Source organism: Mesoplodon mirus, assembly GCF_964341445.2.
Source record: "Mesoplodon mirus genome assembly, chromosome: 19".
Taxonomy (NCBI): domain Eukaryota; kingdom Metazoa; phylum Chordata; class Mammalia; order Artiodactyla; family Ziphiidae; genus Mesoplodon; species Mesoplodon mirus.
This window is the reverse complement of record NC_138995.1, coordinates 2,051,441-2,070,878: the sequence shown is the minus strand read 5'-3', so window position 1 is coordinate 2,070,878 and position 19,438 is coordinate 2,051,441. Positions and strand designations below refer to the sequence as shown.

The window sequence follows — 19,438 nt, the reverse complement described above, 5'->3', positions numbered from 1 at the left end:
AGTAGTTGTGGCACGTGGGCTCTAGAGCGCAGGCTCAGTAGTTCTGGCTCGTGGGCTCTAGAGTGCAGGCTCAGTAGTTGTGGTGCACGGGCTTGGTTGCTCCACCGCATGTGGGATCTTCCCGGAACAGGGCTCAAACCCATGTCCCCTGCATTGGAAGGCAGATTCTGAACCACTGGACCACCAGGGAAGTCCCCATCATATCTATTTTTAATGGTCCATTTAGCTGGGTATATATCTCTCTCCTTCCTTCCTCCCTTCCTCTCTCTTTCTTTATGACTGCGTTGGGTCTTCGTTGCTGCACATGAGCTTTCTCTAGTTGCGGCAAGCTGGGGCTACTCTTCACTGCGGTGCGCGGGCTTCTCATTGCGGTGGCTTCTCTTGTTGGGAGCACAGGCTGTAGGCGCGTGGGCTTCGGTAGTTGTGGCACATGGGCTCAGTAGTTGTGGCTTGCGGGCTCAGTCGTTGTGGCTTGCGGACTCTAGAGCTCAGGCTCAGTAGTTGTGGAACACGGGCTTAGTTGCTCCGTGGCATGTGGGATCTTCCCAGAACAGGGCTCAAACCCGTGTGCCCTGCATCAGTAGGCAGATTCTCAACCACTGCGCCACTGGAGAAGCCCCTAAACCTTTTTTTAAAGAACACACGTGTACACACACACAACACACGTGTATATATATATAATATATGTATATATATAATATATATTTTAAAAGCCACACTAGCCGGACAGTGGAAGGTTTTAAGCCCACCTCTTCAGGGTCGTCCCCACCGCCGCCCCAGGGCCCCTGCACGCTGCTCCCCCCCCGGCCCTGGGCCTTGGCGCTCGCTGCCTCTTCATCCGAGGACTCTTGGCCGGGCCAGCTCCTCCTCGCCTCTCAGGCCTCGGGGAGGCCCGCGTCCCCTCCAGAGCGTGGCCAGTGCTCACTGCTCCGGGTCGTGTCCAAACCAGCCTCCTCATCAGGACTTCCGCCCGATTGGGGCAGGACCTGCCCCTGTGCAGGAGCATGGGCTCCTGTGAGTCCGTGGTCTCCCCACGTGTCCAGCGCATGGTCGCACCAGGTCAGGACACCAGGAGCAAGTGGACAAGTGAGCCCAACAGACCTGCTCTCCCAGCGGGTGTCGGTGGTGACTGAGCCCTGCTGTGGGAAGGCGTTTCCGTGTCTGGGTTGAGTTTTCTACCCTCCTCTGTGTCGTTTTCTGTTTTGTTCCAGGAGGGTGGTTTTCTAGACTTTTATGTATTTTCATGGCAAAGGGTTTCTTTTAACTCGGAAAAGAACAGCACGACACAGGAAGTTCACAGATGACCAGGGCAGCGCGGAGAGCAGGGAGGGGGCTGCGGTGCTGGCCTGCCCCCAGGTCACCCGTCCCACCTTTCCCAGCACCACCCCCGCTGCACCCGATTCAAATGCAGCTGCGTCTCCCCTGCCAGCCCTTGGCCCTTAATTCCTCCCTGAGAGAAATACTTCCATCAGAACAGCAACGAAACAGAAAGCAGGCTGGCAGCAGGCTGGCAGTTGCCGGGAGCCGGGGAACAGGAAGGGAGTGACGCTAATGGATATGAGGTGTCTTAAAGGTGATGGAAATGTAAAACGAGAGTCATGCAGCCATCGCCGTAACTGCACCCTTACATAGGAGGATGTGATGGTATGTGAATTACACCTCAGTAAAGCTGCTTTTTAAACAACCTCATCTACAGAGTATCCACTAATACGGAAAACTGGGCTGTGTGCTGTCTGTGCCGTATCTCAGGAATCTTAAGACCCCAGGGGGATCCTTGTTACTATAGCTTCTTCAGTTGAGGAGACTGAGGCCCAAAGAGGCATGACCTGCCCCCGACGAAGCAGCCAGTGAGCAGGAGGCTGGACGTCAACACTCACCCCTTCACCCCCATCGCACCTTCCTGGGCAGTGACACCGGTCCTGGGAAGCCCGGAATGCTGCTGGGGGTGGGAGGGGGTCAGGACTGCTTCCTGAGAGTGACATTTGGCCTGGGATCAAAGGTCCCAAAGAAATGGAGCATTAATACCCCATAGTAGGTTAAATGGTGGACCCCAAAAGATCTGTCCAGCCGGAACCTCAGACTATGCCCTTATCTGGAGTAAGAGCCTTTGCAGATGTAATTAAAGCTCTTGACATGAGATCATCCTGGATCAGGGCGCCCTAAATGCAGTGAAGAGTGTCCTTATAAGAGACAGAAGAGGAAAGACGAAGAGACACAGGGAGAGGCCACAGGAAGACGGCGGCAGAGGCTGGCTGCAGCCCCACAAGGAACGCCAAGGACTGCCAGCCCCACCGGAGCCGGGAGGCAGGCCCGGGACAGAGTCTCCCCTGGGCCTTCGGGGCGGGGGGAGGGTTGGGCTTCCCACCTCCAGAGCTGGGAGCGAATAAGTTTCTCTTTTAAGCCCCCAGTTTGCGGTCATTCGTTACAGCAGCCCCAGGACCCTTCTGCAGATCCCGAGGCTGCTCCCGGGCGGGGTCTCGGTGTCGGGCACAGGTGCCTCCTGGCCTCAGATCCTGCCCCACGCGCCTGGCAGCCGGGGCGTTGCTCACCTCCAGCTGGTGTGCGGAGCCCTGGAGGCTGCACGTCCCTCTGTGATGGCCTTTTGACCCCCGTCTGTTTCTGTGCTTGTGAGTCAGCCTCACTGGACCCGCCGGGACACTGGACACCATTTCCTTCTTTACTTTGAGTTTTTCTTCCTCTGTCTTTGAAGATGTTTTAGTAGGAAAAGAAAAGGAGGGAGGAGGTGGGGGAGACCTGGCAGGAGGCAGAGAGGCTGGCTGTCGTGGTTTGATCCAGAATGTTCTCCGGCTCTCTGGGCTGCTCCAGTCTTTGATGTTCAAACTGGGTCTGACCAGATGAAATACCCTTTTCAGGGACTCAGGTGGGGTTCAGGCACTATAGACCCCTTCCCCCCAACCCCGAGTTTCTTGGCTCCGGTAGAAAACCCCATTGAAATTGTTGCAACAAGGGACTTGTTTTGTATTATACTGTTGTTTTTTGACTTTAATCATTTTGGAAGATATTGCCAGTCGCCTGCCTTACTTGTGTGGATCGGCTGAGGCAGTGGATGGGGGCGCGGACAACAGATTTATTTCCTCCCAGCCCTGGAGGCTGGACAGCTGACATCAAGGTGTCGCCAGGTTGGTTTCAGAGACTCTCTCACCGGCACGTAGATGGCTGTGTCCTCATGGGGTCGCCCCCCTGTGGGTCTGTGTCCTGGTCCGTCTTCTTCCAAGGTCACTGGTCATAGTGGATCGGGGCCCACCCAAGTGACCTCATTTTAACTTGATTCCCTCCGTGAAGGGACTCTACTTCCAAATAGGTCACGTTCAGGGGTACCGGGGTAAGAACTCCAACGTGTGTATTTGGGGGAACACAAATCAGCCTGTAACATACATATATTCTCTGTAATGCTTAAAGATCTTCCCAGAATTGAGAAAGAAAACACCACACTTTTCAGGCAGGAAGAGAGCCCACCTGCCTTGGGGTCCGGAAGCCCTGCATTCCCTGGGGCGATGCCAGATCAGTCCCTTCACTTCCTTGGGCCTTGGTTCTCTCACCTGTGAATTGGATCATGTGGCGATTTGACCGCCCCGCCCCCCGGCTCTGGTGCTCACCGCAGCCCCCTCCTGTCCTGCATCATCAACGTCCCCATTGGTCAGCGGGCTCTGGTCGGCGCCTCTCCTAATGAAAAAGCCTAGGGCTTCCCTGGTGGCGCAGTGGTTGAGAGTCCGCCTGCCGATGCAGCAGACACGGGTTCGTGCTCCGGTCCGGGAAGATCCCACATGCCGCGGAGCGGCTGGGTCCGTGAGCCATGGCCGCTGAGCCTGCGCGTCCGGAGCCTGTGCTCCGCAACGGGAGAGGCCACAGCAGTGAGAGGCCCGCGTACCGCAAAAAAAAAAAAAAAGCCTCGATTCCACAGCTGCCCATTTCCTGCCCCGTCTCTGCTCTCCTCCAGGGCCCAAAGGTGTGGACAGGGAGAGATGACATGGCGGTGGGGAGGGGGGTGGTAGGGGTGGGGGGGGACATGAGGTCCTGAATGGGGAACCCAGGGAGCAGCTGACAGGGCCACACGAGGCCCTGGGATGCAGCTTCTGCTCGGTGGTGTCAGGAGTCTGTGTCCTCCCCCCGACCTGCCCCAAGAGCCCCGGGCTCTGCCACCACCTCCAGGGCCCCGGGCAACTCGCTCCACCCCTTGGGCCCCAAGTTGTCTTGTCTGCAAGATGGGGCCCTTGTCCACCTCGTGGGGCCCTGGGGCTGAAGGGAGGGTGCACGTGAGGCCGATCTCCGGTGGCCACAGTGTGCGGTGGCTGGAAGTGGGGTCTTAGTTCCCTGACCGGGAACTGAACCCAGGCTACTGTGGTGGGAGCACCAAGTCCTACTCATTAGATAACCAGGGGCTAGTGGCTGCAAGTGGGACCCCAGTTCTTGTCTTCTTTGAAGAAAGGAGTCAGCAAAGAGAAAATTTGTGAAACAGAATGTTTATTAGAAGCAAAGTACACGCAGAAATACACAAGGGTGGGCTCGGAAAGAGAGTTGCGTGCTTTTGGGGCGGTTCAAATTGCTCATATGGGGGCAGCTTTCCGCGTTTTCTCTGGCCAATCATCTTGCTTTGTCTGGCTTCGTGTCTATATTTGGTCTGACCAAGGGCCCTGCCACATGTGTACCCATCTTTTACCCACAACGGATTCCAGCGTGAGGGTTTCTGGGAGGTTGGCAGGACATGTTATGGGCTGGCACCCCCTCCCTCCTCTGACCCCTGAGGAACGCCTCTGCGCATGTGCAGTGTGGGAGGTCTCCTTGACCCTAGGCATGAACCCACCTCCTCCCTCCTGCCCGCCTTGCCATTATCTTGCAGTGTCAACAGGAGACAGCCCAGCTGCTCACCTGGGGCCCAACCCTCTCCTGTCTCAAGGCGAGACAGTGCAGGGGTCCCACTCTGCCACTCCCGCCCGTGTGCGGGGCTCGGGGATGACCGGGTTGCCTTGAGCCTTGTCACCTTGGGGGAGCCGCTGTGACCATGACTGTACTCTCGCTCACTCACACGGTGGCCTCGCGCATTTCCATTTATGCACCGTTTGTTGGGACGCGGCTGGAAGGCAGCCCCTAGCGAGGATCTAACGATGTGAAAGCAAAGGGCTAACGCATGAGCCCTGCCTGCGAAAGGAAGGCTTGTGTGCTGTTCCCGCCTGTTTCCCCTCAGTCCTGGCTCTGATTCCTCAGCTTCTCTTCAAGGGAGGTGCAGCTCTCGAGTCTGCCCTGGAGACGCGTGCCCTTCACGAGCCCCGTGCGGGGTCCAGGACAGTAACAGGTCTGGCACTGCCCTCGAGGCAGCCTTGCAAACGACAGTTAGAATGAAAGGACCCTTCAGCAGGGGTGGGCGGGGCGGGGCTGCCCCTCAGCCCGAAACAGTGCCAGCCTCCATGCCCCCTCCAGTGGGCTCAACGGTACCCCCTAGACGACACGTCCACCCGGAAACTGAGAGCAGCCCTCCTGGGAAGACAGTCTTTGCAGATGGAAGTGAATGAAGGATCTGGAGATGCAATCGTCCTGGATGAGGGTGGCCCTGAGTCCAACGACTGGTGCCCTTACAGAGGTCAGGGGACCACTGTACCAGAGAAGATGGCCATGTGAAGACAAGGTCTTAGACCAGTGTGGATCAGCCTCAATTAAGCTGTTATAAAAACAGAGGGAACAGGCGGTGGTTACGAGGTCCAGACACCATATCTCCAGCATGACCTGCCAGGAAGACAGCATGAGCTCCGGAGGACAGGGGCCGGTGTCCCCTTTGTCCAGGGGCTGTGGGGACGAGAGATGGACGTGGAGCCGGGTCACGGCCTAGGGCAGCAGGGGCAGGGCCGCGGGCTGTCGGGCAGACTGGGCCTCGTCCCTCCTTCCTTGGGGCCCCAAGAACCTCTGGGCCTGTCGAGGAGACCTTGGCACTGAGGGCTTCACGCCCAGCCTGACGGCCCCAGCTGGAACCACACGTGGGGTTCCTGGGCTGCCGCGGGACCCTGTAGGGCCGTCGGGAGGAGGAGCAGGGCAGGTGGGACCCCATAACACCTGACTTCCTTTTGGAGCCTTTCCCCCTGAATGTGCCCAAGGCACATCTGCACCTCTGAAAGACGGTCGTTCACGTGGCCAGAGAAACGTGTGTACCTGTCCCATCCTCAGCCCCAGCCCTGGCCCTACAGCGCCACCCAGGCAGGTGTGCAAAGCCGCTGCTTCCCGAGCAGAGGAAACCTCCCCAGCTGTGCCTGTACCTCCCGCTCCCTGGGAGCCCCGTCCCCGTCCCCGCAGCGCAAGCACGACCCCTCACTGCCTGCGGTAGTGACCTGAGGCTGCTGTAACTAACAGCCGCAAGCCGGGGGCCGCAGTCTGGAGGTTCAGAGTCTGAGGCACGGGTGTGGGCGGGGCCGTGCTCCCTGCAGAGGCCCCGGGGGAGGGTCCCTCCTGCCTCTTCCAGCTCCTGGGCGCCCCGGCGTATCCCCCCCAATCTCTGCCTCTGCCTTCATATGGCCTCTTCCCCATGGAAGGACGTGTGTCATTGGATTCAGGGCCACTCTTATCCAGCGTGACCCCATCTTAACTAATTACATCTGCACAGACCCTATTTCCAGATAAGGCCACGTTCGCAGGCTCTGGGTGGACGTGGATTTGCTGGGGATGCTATTCACCCCAGTACAGGCCCTTCCCAGGCAGATGCACACGACAGCCTGTCTCTCTCACCCTCTGGATCGATCACTTGTTGTGGACTCGGGACACCTTTTTGAGCTGGAAGAGAACTTGGATCCTCGATTGGGCCGAACCAGTGAAGGGACGTGGATGCCCAGACCTTGTGCCTCGGTTTCCTCACTTGTCAGTGAGAAGCGATCCCCACATGGACCTCAGGGTCGTCACAGACGTGGAAACGAGCCGGACTGCTGGCTGCCATCAGGTGTCACGACGCAGCACGTGGACAACTCCTAACCCCGGGCGTCCCAGCATGCACACAGTAGGTGCTCAACAAGTGCTGAATTGAACCTGGACGTGCATGGGCGGGAAGGGGGCCTCTCTTCGGAGATCCCCAGGCCTGTTTTAGCCCCTTGGTGACAAGCACTGGTGACAGCTGCCTGGAGGCTGCGTCCCCTGAAAACCAGGATGGGGATCACAGACCCGGCTGGAGGAGTGGGGCTCGGGTTGGAGGAGAAACAAGGAACAGGGCGAGTGGAGAACGTCAGGTGTGGATTGGGTCGGGGAAGGTGGCAGCCATGAGTGGGACGGCACGCCCCACTGGGGCGGAGGAGAGCTGGAGGGCCCGGGGCGGCACTGGGGGCAGGCACACCTCGACCTGGGCACAGGAGCGTGTCGAGTGGGTTCACGGCGAGTCGGCAGAGTGCAGAGGGCTATGGCTGCAGACGGGCAGCAGCCGCTGGGCAGGAGCGGTCAGGGCAGACCTAGGCTCCCACTTTCCTGCAGTGGTTCTCAGAGTGGGACCCCCAGACCACCAGCAGCTTCACCCGGGGGTGCTAGGAATGCAGGTTCCCAGGCCCCGCCCCAGACCTGCCGAGTCAGACACTTGGAGGGGCCACAGGCCATCGAGGGTTTTATCACTCCCTTTGCCAAATAAGGTCACATTGCCAGGTTCCCAGATGGACAAAGTTTGGGAGGGACACAGGCAGGTCACCGCACACCCCGCCCGTCCACCCATCTGACATGCCTGTGGCTTTGTCTCGTGCAGCCCTGTGGTTGGCTATCCGTCCCCTGCGCCGTCTATGGGGGATGGTGTCCCACGTTGGAGGGGGCCCCACCCGCCTTGCCCCCTGGTCGGCAGGAACGCAGGGCCCTCCTCTCGGGGAGCCGGGGGTGCAGGTGCTGCCGGGCACGCGGGTAGAGCTGCCGTCAGGAGGTGGGGGCCCGGGGGCTCGCAGGCCGGCTCACAACGCTGGCCCGACCCTCCTCGGTGTCCCCGGAGGGACCGGTGCCCACGGGAGCCATTACCTGGCTGCCGGCCGAGTCCTGTAAGTCTCACTTCAGGGGAGCCTTCGTGATGCCTTGGGAGGTTTCTTCTCTATTAAATGCAGTCGCCTTGATTTAATTTTATTTTAGGGTTGCTGCAGCATGTTCTTTTTATATACGTGTGAACGTATATGTGTAAATATACGTATGATGTTGGGGAATTAACGTCCGTGTGTTTTTACTAAGCAAAGCTGCGGGAACCAGATCGTGGCCCCTTCGATCCCTCTGGCTGTGCGTGTGTGCACACGTGTGTGTTTGAGGGGGCGTCCCGAGCAGGCGGGCGCAGCGGGCCCTCCTCTCTGGGAGCCGACTGTCGAGGGTCATCCAAATGGGGACCAGATCTGGGGGTTGGGGCTCGGCCACACCCACCACGCTGGCTTTGAGGCCCGGGCCCAAGTCAGGCGTCCATGCAGCCATCTGAGGGCGGCGACCCGGCTCTCACTGTCCAGCAGGGCCTCCCTAGGAGCAGACCAGCCCCACCCACAGCAGTCAGCTGGGCAGGAGGCACTTTTGTTTTTATTTCCAAGGGTTCAGGACAAACGGGGAAGCACATACTGTGAAAGCTGGGCCTCTGTCGGCCTTTTGGACGAACCCGTCCCTGGAGAGGCTGTTGTGTCTGAGCCACGTGTCCATCAGGGACATAGAGGACGGCACACGTGTGTTTCCATGCGTGCCATTGGGACGTGTGTGCAGAAGTGCGCTGGAATGATGCCTGTTAGCCTGAGCTTTGAAGGAATTTAAGCTGGGTTCTTCAAGGTGGGTGCTTATTTAGGGAACATGCATGTCACTCCTCTGAGCCAGGAGCCGTCAAACCCACTCCTTCAAAACACACAGACCCTCGCTCACGTCCCCGTCACTCCGTCTGGTGTGGCCGTCACTCTGAAGGCTCTGACCACCCGCCGGCCCCCCAGCGGCCCCGCCTCTGCCGGTCGCATTCCTGCCACCCCATCCCTCTGGGGGGGTCGGTCCTACCTCTTGGTCCAGAGCCCCATCTGGGCTCCACACCCATCGGCACTTGCGCTTTCAGAACAGTAAGTGTCAGGTTAGGGACCTGCTGTTAGCAGGCGCCAGGGGACGCTCCTGGGGTGGGGGCAGTGTCGGCCCCAAGCCACCCAACCTACATGGATCCGCGCTGGCCCCTCCCAGGCCCACAGTGCTGGTCTCTGGGTCGTTCCAGCCTTTTGCATTTGGCACTGAACTCACCCTGCAGGGCCCCACGACCTGCACTGGGGGTCTTTATGGGAAGCCCCCCCACACCCCCAAAACCTTGAGGCCCAGAAACTTCCTCCAGGCCCAGAGCCCGGCCCGGCCACCTCTCTCCTGAGCCAAGGGTTTGATTTTGTCTGGCAAGTGCCCTGAATGGCATCAACGCCGTTCCGTGCTCGCCTTGGCCCCCTGGGGAGCTCAGAGCCCTCCTGGTGCCCCGGGCCCTGCAGCGCCCACTCTGTACTCACTCCCGGCTTCCATTCTCCCCCCTGACCTTAAGATACTCCACTGTCCTTGCGCGCGTCGGCAGGCTCTTGAAACCGCTGGGTGGCGTTTCCGAGGGGGCTCTCAGCAGCTCCTGCCTTTTATGTCTCAGGGCAGAAAGAATTCAGCGAGAGGCAAAGCGATAGATAGGAAGTGGTTTATTAGAACAAGACACTTGTGAGGCTTACAAGCGGGCGGGCAAGAGGGTGCTGTGCGCAGAACTCAGTGGGGCTAGTTTTAGACTCAGAGGACAAGGGAGGGAGGCGGCAGGGAGGGTGAAGGCCACCTTCCTCCTCATTCTTTTTTTTTTTTTTTTTTTTTTTAAATCCGTCTACCTCTGTTGCACATTTTTTTTTTTTTTAAAGAAGATGTTGGGGGTAGGAGTTTATTAATTTATTTATTTTTGCTGTGTTGGGTCTCCGTTTCTGTGCGAGGGCTTTCTCTAGCTGTGGCAAGCGGGGGCCCCTCTTCATCGCAGTGCGCGGGCCTCTCACTATCGCGGCCTCTCGGTGCGGAGCACAGGCTCCAGACGCGCAGGCTCAGTAGTTGTGGCTCACGGGCCTAGTCGCTCCGCGGCATGTGGGATCCTCCCAGCCCAGGGCTCGAACCCGTGTCCCCTGCATTAGCAGGCGGACTCTCCACCGCTGCGCCACCAGGGAAGCCCCCTCCTCATTCTTGAGTCGACGTCACAGTTCCATCCTCGTCCACGTCCGGCGGGGGAGTTCCCTCGTCTCTACGTGGTCAAGCCGGGACTGTCACAGCACAATGAAAATGAGCAGAAAGGTGGTGGTAAATCATCTCAGGTTGTTGTATCATGTCGCCTTTTCCTTCTATTTTCGTTTTTAGTGCACACAGAGGAGCGTGTCCTAGGAATCATTAACTTACCGAGCTCACTGGGCGGGATGTGGGTCTCTTGGCGCCATTGTTGTATCGTCTGGGGACGTGTCTCAGGCTCCTGTTGCATGGTTTTGTGGTTAAGCAAACCTGCTTTCCTGAGTGATCATTAACTCACAGGGTCCCCCATACGTTTTTCTTTACTTACAATCCCCACTGGGATCAACTATCTCATCACCTACTTTGTCCCTTTACTCTGTCCCTGTCGCTCTTAGGGCTACGAGACAACTGCTCTGATGACGGGTGTGCCTGGGGATGTGACAGCCCTGTCCCCCTCAGCCTCCCCGGACCTCCCATCCTCACAGCCTCCTCACTCGGGGCGCCTCCACCACTAGGTGCACGGCCCTGACACGTTTACTTCTCGGGGTTCCGTTCTCTGTGACGGAAGCACACTGCATCCCAAGGGCTGGGCCCATCCCAGACACGGTCTCCCAGGGCCTGCTGGAGGCTCAGGGTGGGTGTCACCAGCTTTGGGGACGCCCTGTCTGGTCAGCCATGATGCTCATTTGCCAGCCAACGACTCTGGGTCCCCGGGATCGGGCAGCACAGCGTGGTGGGGCGCTCGGGTCAGACCCCAGGAGCAGCCCCAGGACTGGCCCCGCCGCGTGGCTGGGAAGCCGTGCAGCAATGGGAGGGGCTTTGTCAGCGCTGAATTGTTGCTCAGACCCCTGGTGCTGGGGGTGCAGGAGGGAGTGACTGCCCTGGGGATGGGGCTCTTTCTGGGGTGGTGGGAAGGTGCGAGAACTGGACAGAGGTGGTGGCTGCGTGACCTGTGGACGTGCTGGACGCCCCTGACCCGGGACCTCCCAGGTGGTGCACCTTGTGATGTGCATTTCACCCGTCAACTCAGTCATGCGTGAAATGTCCACAACAGGCAGCTCTACTGATTGCCTAGGGCTGGTGGGGAGGCTTTGGGGGAAATGGGGGTGATTAATAAAGGTAATGGGGTCCTTTGGGGGTGATGGCTGTACAGCTCCGCAAACAGACTAAAAACCACTGAATTGTATGCTTGAGAGGGTGAGCTGTATGCTCTGTGAGTTATATCTCAATAAACCGTTACTACCAAAGCCAAACCCATGGCACGTTCTGGAGAGGCCACGTCATCCAGCAGAGGCGAGCTCGGGCCCACGAGCTGGTTCTGGGCCGAGCTGGGGCCGTGCCGTGTCAGAGCACCTCTCGGCTGCGGAAGCCGCCCTGCGGGAAGGGAAACGGGTTGACCCGTCCGGGACTGGCCACATCCAGACCAGTGTGTTTAGGCTTTGGGGCCTCATGGGATCTGATGAAAGCCGTGGACCCCCTGCTTGCGGGGGAAGGAGAAAAGCACGCAGAGCATCCTGGGTACAATTTCAGGGGACGCCCTGGGTCTCCGAGTCGGGGTGTCTGTGCTGGGGCTGCTCACCGGGGTCCCAGCCCAGCAGGTGGGGCAGGAGTGGGAGAAGTGGTGGGGAGTAGGCTCACCCGATGGGACCCCCACGCAGCCGGACACCCTGCCATCTGTCCTTTCCTCTCTGTCCCCAATGTTCTGGCCCCCAGATGGGCCTTGGATGACCATGGCCTCACACTGTCCGTCACCAGGTCTGACCTGCACCCTCACTTCTGACGTGACACTGCCGGTTCCTGAGATACGTACGCGCCTCTACCAGCCTCCAACTCAGGGCTGGACACAGGAAAGGCCGTCTGTGCCATTAGGGACGCAGCAGAATGCACTGGCCATAGGTGGGGGGCACCGTATGGGAGCTGTGGGCTGCAGCCACGGTTTATCAACTGATGTGATAACAACTGATAAACTAAGTGTTCACAATTTGTCTTTTATTCCTGGTTTGCCCCCCTGAGGTTCCTGCCCCTCTTCTGCTGGAATTATAACCGCGGAGTTCCCTAGGAATCTTCTACAAGGCGGTGCTGCCCAGCTTTCACTCCGAGGGGCATGGGACGCAGCCACAACGAGTGACAGTTGTCTTTCCCTATCCCTAGGAAACCACGCAAAGGATAGAATTTTCTCAACGCTGCGCTTTTGCACATAGGTTTCTTCCGTCTGTGGGTCCTGCTCCCGGGCGATGCGGCAGGTGGCAGAAGCCTGGAGGCCACTTGCTGCTCCGCGTCCTGGAGTCAGGTTCCCCACGATGACGTACATGTTGTACGTGTGTGTACGTCATACGTTGGTTTTCTTCTTGTCAACTCTTCCTGGTTAGCACAGAACCCAGGGGCTCACGAGGAGTGAGGGGTCTCCAGGTTAAGCCCATGGAGGGCATAACGGGGACAGGCTGTCCTCGTCTCGGGGGGTCAGTCGTTGTTGCCTCGGCTTCCCCGGTGGGGAGCAGGGCCTCTGGAGCCAGGACACCAGGCAGGAAGAAATAGAAACCGCAGGCAGGTGAGACCCCCAGAAGCTGGGTGCTGTCCTGCTTCAGGCACCCAGTCCTGCCCCCTGAAGGGTCTCACACGGACTCAGCTGGGGAGGGGCAGCTGAGCGCCGGGCGGGAGGTTGTGCTGCTGGAAGGGTCAGGGCGGTGTCATCGGCTCATTTGGATTCGCGGCCCCATGTCCACCCTGGGGTGTGCCCCACCCGAGAGCAGTGCCGTCACTGGCTCTGTCCATCGCCCCCCCAGCTGCTAAGGGGCGTCAGGCCTCATCCCGAGCCACAGACTTGCCTTCTCTCGGCACCTGCAGACCAGGGCTCAGACTCCTCGGTGCACACAGGGCTGGTGACACCAGCTTCCAGGGGACAGGGTTTGGGCGGAAGAACTGCTTGGCCGGGGGCCAGGTGCAGGGCGCTGGGACAAGCGAGGCCCCTTCACGCAGGACGGGGGGAGGCTAGGCAGGCACCAGGGGCGGGCCGGGGCGGGCCAGGGTGGGCCGTGCGGGCCGTGCTCCTCGTGCCCTCTCCTGAGCGCGGGCTGGTCCTGCCCGAGGCTGGCCAGGTGCTCACCCTGGAGGGTGGCCCGCTCTGCCCATGGGTGGGGGGGGGGCACAGCCGCCCCCAGACCGTCATCTCTGGTCGTGTGCACACGGAGCACCTGCCTGCCCCCGGAGGTTCAGAGATGAGTCAGTCCCGGGCTGCGGTCTCTAGCCTGTAGCCGGACCAGGGGAAGGAGGGAGCCTCCTCGCGGCAGGACCCGGGCTCACCCCAGATGAAGACTCCGCCCGGGCTGGGTAGGTCCTGCTCTCGCTTGGGTGCGGTCTGCTCCGTGCCCAGAACGGCTGGCGGGCACCGTGGCCTGGGTGGGGCCCGGGGACGTTTGCCGAGTGAGTGAGGTCTCGGGCATCCTGTCCCAGCCCCTCTGCTGCAGCCGCCCCCCACCCCGTGCCTTCACCGCCCTCCCTGTCTCTCCTGCCCAGGACCTCCCACTCCCGGGCCAAGGCCGAGGCGGCCCTCACCGCAGCTCAGAAGGCCCAGGAGGAAGCGCGCATCGCCAGGATCACTGCCAAAGAGTTCTCCCCGTCCTTCCAGCACAGGGAAAACGGTGAGTCCCGGTGCCGCTGGGGGCAGGGCCGCCAGCGGGTGGGTTCCAAGGCACATCCGACGGTTCTGCCCTGCAGCCACTGCATCCCCCCATCTGCTTCTCCCCCGAGACTTGTGTGCAGTCCTCCCTCTAGGGTTATGCTAGAACCTTGTGTGACTGCTCTGTCTGACAAGGCTGCTGCCCGCCAGGCAGGGACTGCGGCCACGGGTCTGCATCTTCAGCTTCACCTCGTCTCACCTAATCCATCAGTAGCCACGTGTGACTGGCACTGGCCGAGCTGGTCAGCACAGCTCTGGGACTCGGGGACGGGGGGCTGAGGGGGCGCTGGAAAGAAGCTAGAAGCCTCTGCAAGTCAGCCAGATCCGAGACCCTCGTCCCCCCTTGGGGGACGGGCCTGAGGGAGGCTGGAGCAGGGGCGTTATTGATCGGAGAGGCCCGCTGAGGCCGCGATCCTCCCAGCCCGATGCGACACCCCACCTGGGTCAGGCTCACTCCTCTCAGACTCACGCTTCCCAGAGCGAGTGGAAGCCTCTCGAGGTTCTGGGGTGGAATGTGTTCTGGGACCACACCCTGAGCTCTCCTCCCAGAGCCTGCAGTTCTTGGCCCTGCTGGTAGGATTCCTGGGCTTTGGCGCAGCCTTGAGAACCACAGGACCCAAGATAGGGGACAGAAGCATTGGAATCCAGCCACGAACACTCCACGTCCTGCCTTGTAGAAGGTCACCTAGCACGAGATGTTTCTTTTATCAGGAGGGGTCCGCGGGGATGGAACCTCAGAATCCCCAAGCAGCCCAGGCCAGCACGCTCTCGGGCCTCGGGTCACCCCTGCAGCCGGGGGCCTAGACCAGAACAACTGTCCACCCCACCCGTCCTAATCTGGTCATCCTTGAAGTGCCCACAGAGGGGAGCTGGAGGGTCAGGGGCTTTGGGAACACTGTCCTCCCACTTTCTTTGCCCCACAGCCCGCTGGTGGCAGCGAGGGCCCTGGCGACCTGCCACCATAGCCTGGTCCTGGTCCCCTGCCATCCTCAGGTGAGACTGGGCCTCCACACAGAACATCCAAGTAACCCACCTCTGTGCTCCCCATCTCCCCCCGATCCAGGGCTCGAGTACCAGCGGCCGAAGCGTCAGCGTTCCAGTGACGACATCGAGGTCATCTCCACCGGGACACCCTTACAGCAGGAGAGCCCAGAGCTGTACCGCAAGGGCACCACCCCCGACGACAGCCCCCTGCAGAGCTTCCCCGCCAGCCCCACGGCCACCCCTCCACCGGCCCCCGCCTCGAGGAACAAGGTGGCCCACTTCTCCCGGCAGGTCTCAGTGGACGAGGAGCGGGGTGAGGACATCCAGATGCTCCTGGAGGGCCGGGGAGGGGACTGCGCCCGGAACAGCTGGGGAGAGGAGAAGGCCGGGGGCTCCAGAGGCGTCCGCAGCAGCGCCCTCCACAGCGGCCAGCCCGCGGAAGCCTTCCGGGCCCGGGGCCCAGGCCACAGGCAGCCCAGCAACCCCAAGCCCCGGGAGCGGCGGACGGGGTCCCCTACCACGTTCTGGACTTCCCACCACCGGGCCGGCAACCCCGGCCCGGGGAGCACCAAGCTGCTGGAGCTGGACGAGGAGAAGTTGAGCAACTACGAGATGGAGATGAAGCCCCTGCTGAGGATGGACTCATACACGCAGGAGGTGCACCCCCCGAAAAGACGCTACAGCAAGGGGGGCACCGAGGACCGGGGCTTCGGGGCCCAGAGACTGCGGTCCAAGTACCAGAACAAGGAGCACGCCAGGCCGGCCTCGTGCGCGGAGCCCGCGGTTCAGAGGCTGGAGAGCCTGCGGCTGGGGGACCGGGCAGAGCCCCGGCTGCTGCGCTGGGACTTGACCTTCTCTCCGCCCCAGAGGTCCTCACCGGTGGCGCTGGAATCGGACGAGGAGAATGGAGATGAGCTTAAGGCCAGCACGGTGAGTGGATGCCAGCGGTCTGGGGCCTGAGAGCCTGGCCCCCTCGGTCTTCCCCGACCCTCCAGCTCTCAGGACCCTCCTCTGTAGGAAGCCCACACGGGTGCGGGCTGCACTGCCTTGGACGGGTCCCTGTGAGGGCTACTCCCAGGCACCATCCTTTCAGCAAAGGCACTTGGGTGGTTTTGGAAGCTCCCCAAAAGAAACGGGGCAGCATGGGACCCCACCCTTACCCCCAGACCTCCTCGTGCTGCCCAGGACGGTCCTCACCTTGGAGGAAGGTCCTGCGTCCTTGAGGGAAACACATAGGCCAGAGCTCCCACGTGGGTGAGAGGGACAGAGTCCCCCAGGCCTGTGGGATCAGATGTGCCGGGTGGGGCCGTGACTCCGGTTCCTCAGGCCCCGTGGTGGCGCTGGGTCTCGCTCATGGGTGAGGACCACGTCTCGTGGGTGAGACCCGCCCTTGGCGCACTCCTCCCATGGAGGGCAGGTTGTGTTGAGGAAGGAATGGAGATCCTGGGCCAGGCTGAGGGCTGGGGCCCTTGTACCCAGGGGACACCTCCTGACCCCTGGCCCACCGGCTCCCACCCATAAGCAGACACTCCCCGCTGCCTGGACCGAATGGCGGCAGGAATGGCCCGTGAAACGCCTTCTCAGCCCCACGGCCAGCGCTGACGCCCTGTGCCAACGGCCCTCAGGCCCCTCACCCGCTGGTGGGGCTCAGCATGCTCAGCCCCCTCTGAACACGAGGAAAGCAGAGGGCCTGCCTTGCGGGGCATCCCCACGGGGCCCTCTGAGACCCCGGGGCCGAGAAGCTTTGTTGGAAGGCGGCCCTGGAGGCCACCGTGAGCAGCCGTCTGGGCAGTGGGCTAGCTCCTGGGACGCACCTGCCCTCTCTGAACCCAGGTGCTCCCGCTGGGACCTAGATACCAGCTCTATTCCAGAAACGCGTGTGGTGTGTGCGCGCGTGTGGGTATTTTAGGAAGCCGAATGACGGGCAGGGTGGGAGATGCAGGAAGGGGTTCTATATTTAGCCCACTGAACCGTGTTGTGGCTTTAAAACCTCTTCAGGCGCATCTTGGGTGCTTTAAAACAACACTGCTTCGGGCAGCGGCGCGAGCACGTGGCCACCTCCAGCCGGGCATGTACTCACCGCTGAGTGGTTCCACGGGAGGGGGCTTCCAGCAGAGGCCCAGGGTGATCGGGGCAGCTGGCGCCCCTCATCCTTGTCCAGCACCGTGGCCTCGGCACCGTCACCGCAGAGGCTCAAGGACGGCGGGTCCAGTGGGGAGAGGCTGTGGTCCAAGGGCCAGGTGGGCCCGTGCCCCAGGAGAGCGAGGGGCTCCTCGCGGCTGTGCAGCTCCTGGGCAGTTGTTCACTGAACCGAGAGGGCTCTCCCGTCACCAGGTCTGGGGCCACGCTGGGTGGGCTGCACCTGGCATCCCAGGTGTGCAGAGCTCGGGTGGTTATGCTGGGACCCAGGTGCGCAGGTCTGAAGGGCTCAGAGCCCCAAGGACTCCACACTGAGAAGCTCGTGGGAGCCTCTGACCGCTGCCTGAGGCTTCCGTTCCCCCGACCCTCTGGGAAGCCACAGTTTTGCTCAGGAGGAGGGGGTGTGGCCTTGGGCTCACCTCCTCTTCTGCTTCTGTTCCAGGGCTCGGCGCCTATCCTGGTGGCCATGGTGATCTTGCTAAACATCGGAGTCGCCATTTTGTTTATTAACTTTTTCATCTGAGGAGATTGTCGCATTAGCAGAAGCAGCTGGTGTACAAACGGGGGATGTTAAAAGCAGAACGACAGAAGGGAAGGCTCGTAGCTTGGACACCCAACGACAACTTCCTGGTCTTCTCACAGAACCACGTGATTGGGTATTACTCACAGTTTGCCTTTTTTTCTGGGTCATGTTTTTTGGATTTTAGCCAAAATTCTTTGCTTGTGTAACACTCTGCTGTGTGGCATGGCAGAGGGAGGCCAGCACGCCGACCCTCCAGCTTGATGTGGAAAGAGAAGGGATCCCGGCAAGTCAACGGCAAAAAATACAGTCACCACCGTCATCACACCCCGTCTGGGACGTGGAAAAGGAGGCAACCAGAGGCAGAGCCCCTGGAGCGTCCGGCGGCTCGCAAGGCGGCTAGCGGGTGGCAAGCCCGGGCGTGAGGCACGGGAGAGGGCGCCCGCTCCAGCTGGCAGTGGCCTGGGCCTTTTTCTATTTTAAATCTGTGCTGCACACTTACTTAGGAAAGCAGAGACCTGCTTTCTCTTCTGCCCACGAAACGATCACAACCCGGCCCTCCTGCGCTGCCCCGACACTGAGTCTTAAGGCAAAGTCCTTCTTTTCCCCCACTGTCTCCCCACCCCAGACCCCAGGGCTGCTGTGCTGTGGGCATCCAGGGGGCTGGCACCAGGGCCAGGGGGACAGGGAGCAGTGCAGGCGTGGGGGAAGGCCTCACTTGGACAGCCTGCCGTTGGGCCTGGGCTCAGAGCCCGTGGCGTTTCTGCGCTGAGGACGCAGGATGTGCGTCCAGGCTGTCGGATGCCTGCGGCCCTGAGGGCCCTCACACGATGTCGTCCTCTCAGTGTCACCGAGCCCACGGGTTTTCACATTCTTGTCCTGTGCCTGCCTCGACTTCCCTCACAGATATGCATATTTCTTCCAGATGCCTCATCCATACTCTGGAGCTGGTCGGGTCCCAGGACAGGAATGTGTTTGAAACCCACTGGCTTGACAATTCCTGAGAAATCATGACATATCCATCTCCAAAATATGCAACGTACCTTGTTTCAATCCAACAAAACCAGGTTCCTGGTGTGTCTGCCCCTCCGGCCAGCGTTGTCCCACCGTCCAAACAAAAGAATAAGGTCCTGGACTGTCTGGATGCCCCGTGGGCCCAGCCATGGAGCAGCCCCAGCCACGTGCATGGATGTGTCTGTGGGGCCCGGGCACGTCCAGACGGGGCCCCTGCACCCACGCCTGGGAAGGTCCTGGGCATGGCCGTCTGTGGACCCTGCCTTGCTTTGCTTATGTTCAGCTGTTTCTCTGCTACCTTTCAAGCAGATTTCTTTACTACACTGCACTGGATTGCTATATTTTTAACCAGAAATAAACTAAAGATTAGAGCATGTTCCCGTTAAATTCAGTTTTTTTTTCTGTTACATACTCACCCCCCCGTCCCTTCTCACAGTTTGGTTGCATTTGGGGGGTCTTCTTTCAGGCAGTGGGGACACAGGAGAGGGAGGGAGGAGCCACAGGAAATACATTTCTGATGATGTCACTTTTTAAAGGGATATTTCACGTTTTTGTACATCTTACTTCCCGTTCCTTTTTTACAACTGCGTGGTTGCCGCAGCCCTGGAGTGAACCAAATAAACATGCCTGCTCCTCGCGGCTCTCTGCGTCGTCCGTGCTGGGGTGTGTGGCTTGTGATTCTGTCTGCAACGCTTTGTAAAGATTAGAAAGACTGGGCCTCCCTGGTGGCGCAGTGGTTGAGAGTCCGCCTGCCGATGCAGGGGATACGGGTTCGTGCCCCGGTCTGGGAGGATCCCATATACCGCGGAGCGGCTGGGCCCGTGAGCCATGGCCGCTGGGCCTGCGCATCCGGAGCCTGTGCTCCGCAACGGGAGAGGCCACAACAGTGAGAGGCCCGCATACCGCAAAAAAAAAAAAAAAAA

The 19,438-nt window shown here is 60.4% G+C and overlaps 1 protein-coding gene and 1 long non-coding RNA gene across 2 annotated transcripts in view; one reads left to right on the top strand and one right to left on the bottom strand.

Annotated features, from left to right (window-relative positions):
- Nucleotides 1-19,211, top strand: part of JPH3 (junctophilin 3) — an 83,625-nt gene extending 64,414 nt beyond the window's left edge. The window contains exons 3-5 of the mRNA XM_082606022.1: nucleotides 13,696-13,820; nucleotides 14,922-15,772; nucleotides 17,424-19,211. Of these exons, the coding sequence (XP_082462148.1) occupies nucleotides 13,696-13,820; nucleotides 14,922-15,772; nucleotides 17,424-17,504 (1,057 nt within the window). The 3' untranslated portion in view covers nucleotides 17,505-19,211. The remainder of the gene's footprint in view (nucleotides 1-13,695; nucleotides 13,821-14,921; nucleotides 15,773-17,423) is intronic.
- Nucleotides 9,612-13,698, bottom strand: LOC309794478. Its single transcript, XR_014292052.1, has 2 exons — nucleotides 10,354-13,698; nucleotides 9,612-10,220 (listed from the first exon to the last, which is right to left on the bottom strand). It is a non-coding gene; the product is annotated as an uncharacterized lncRNA (long non-coding RNA).
- Nucleotides 19,212-19,438: the final 227 nt, after the last annotated feature.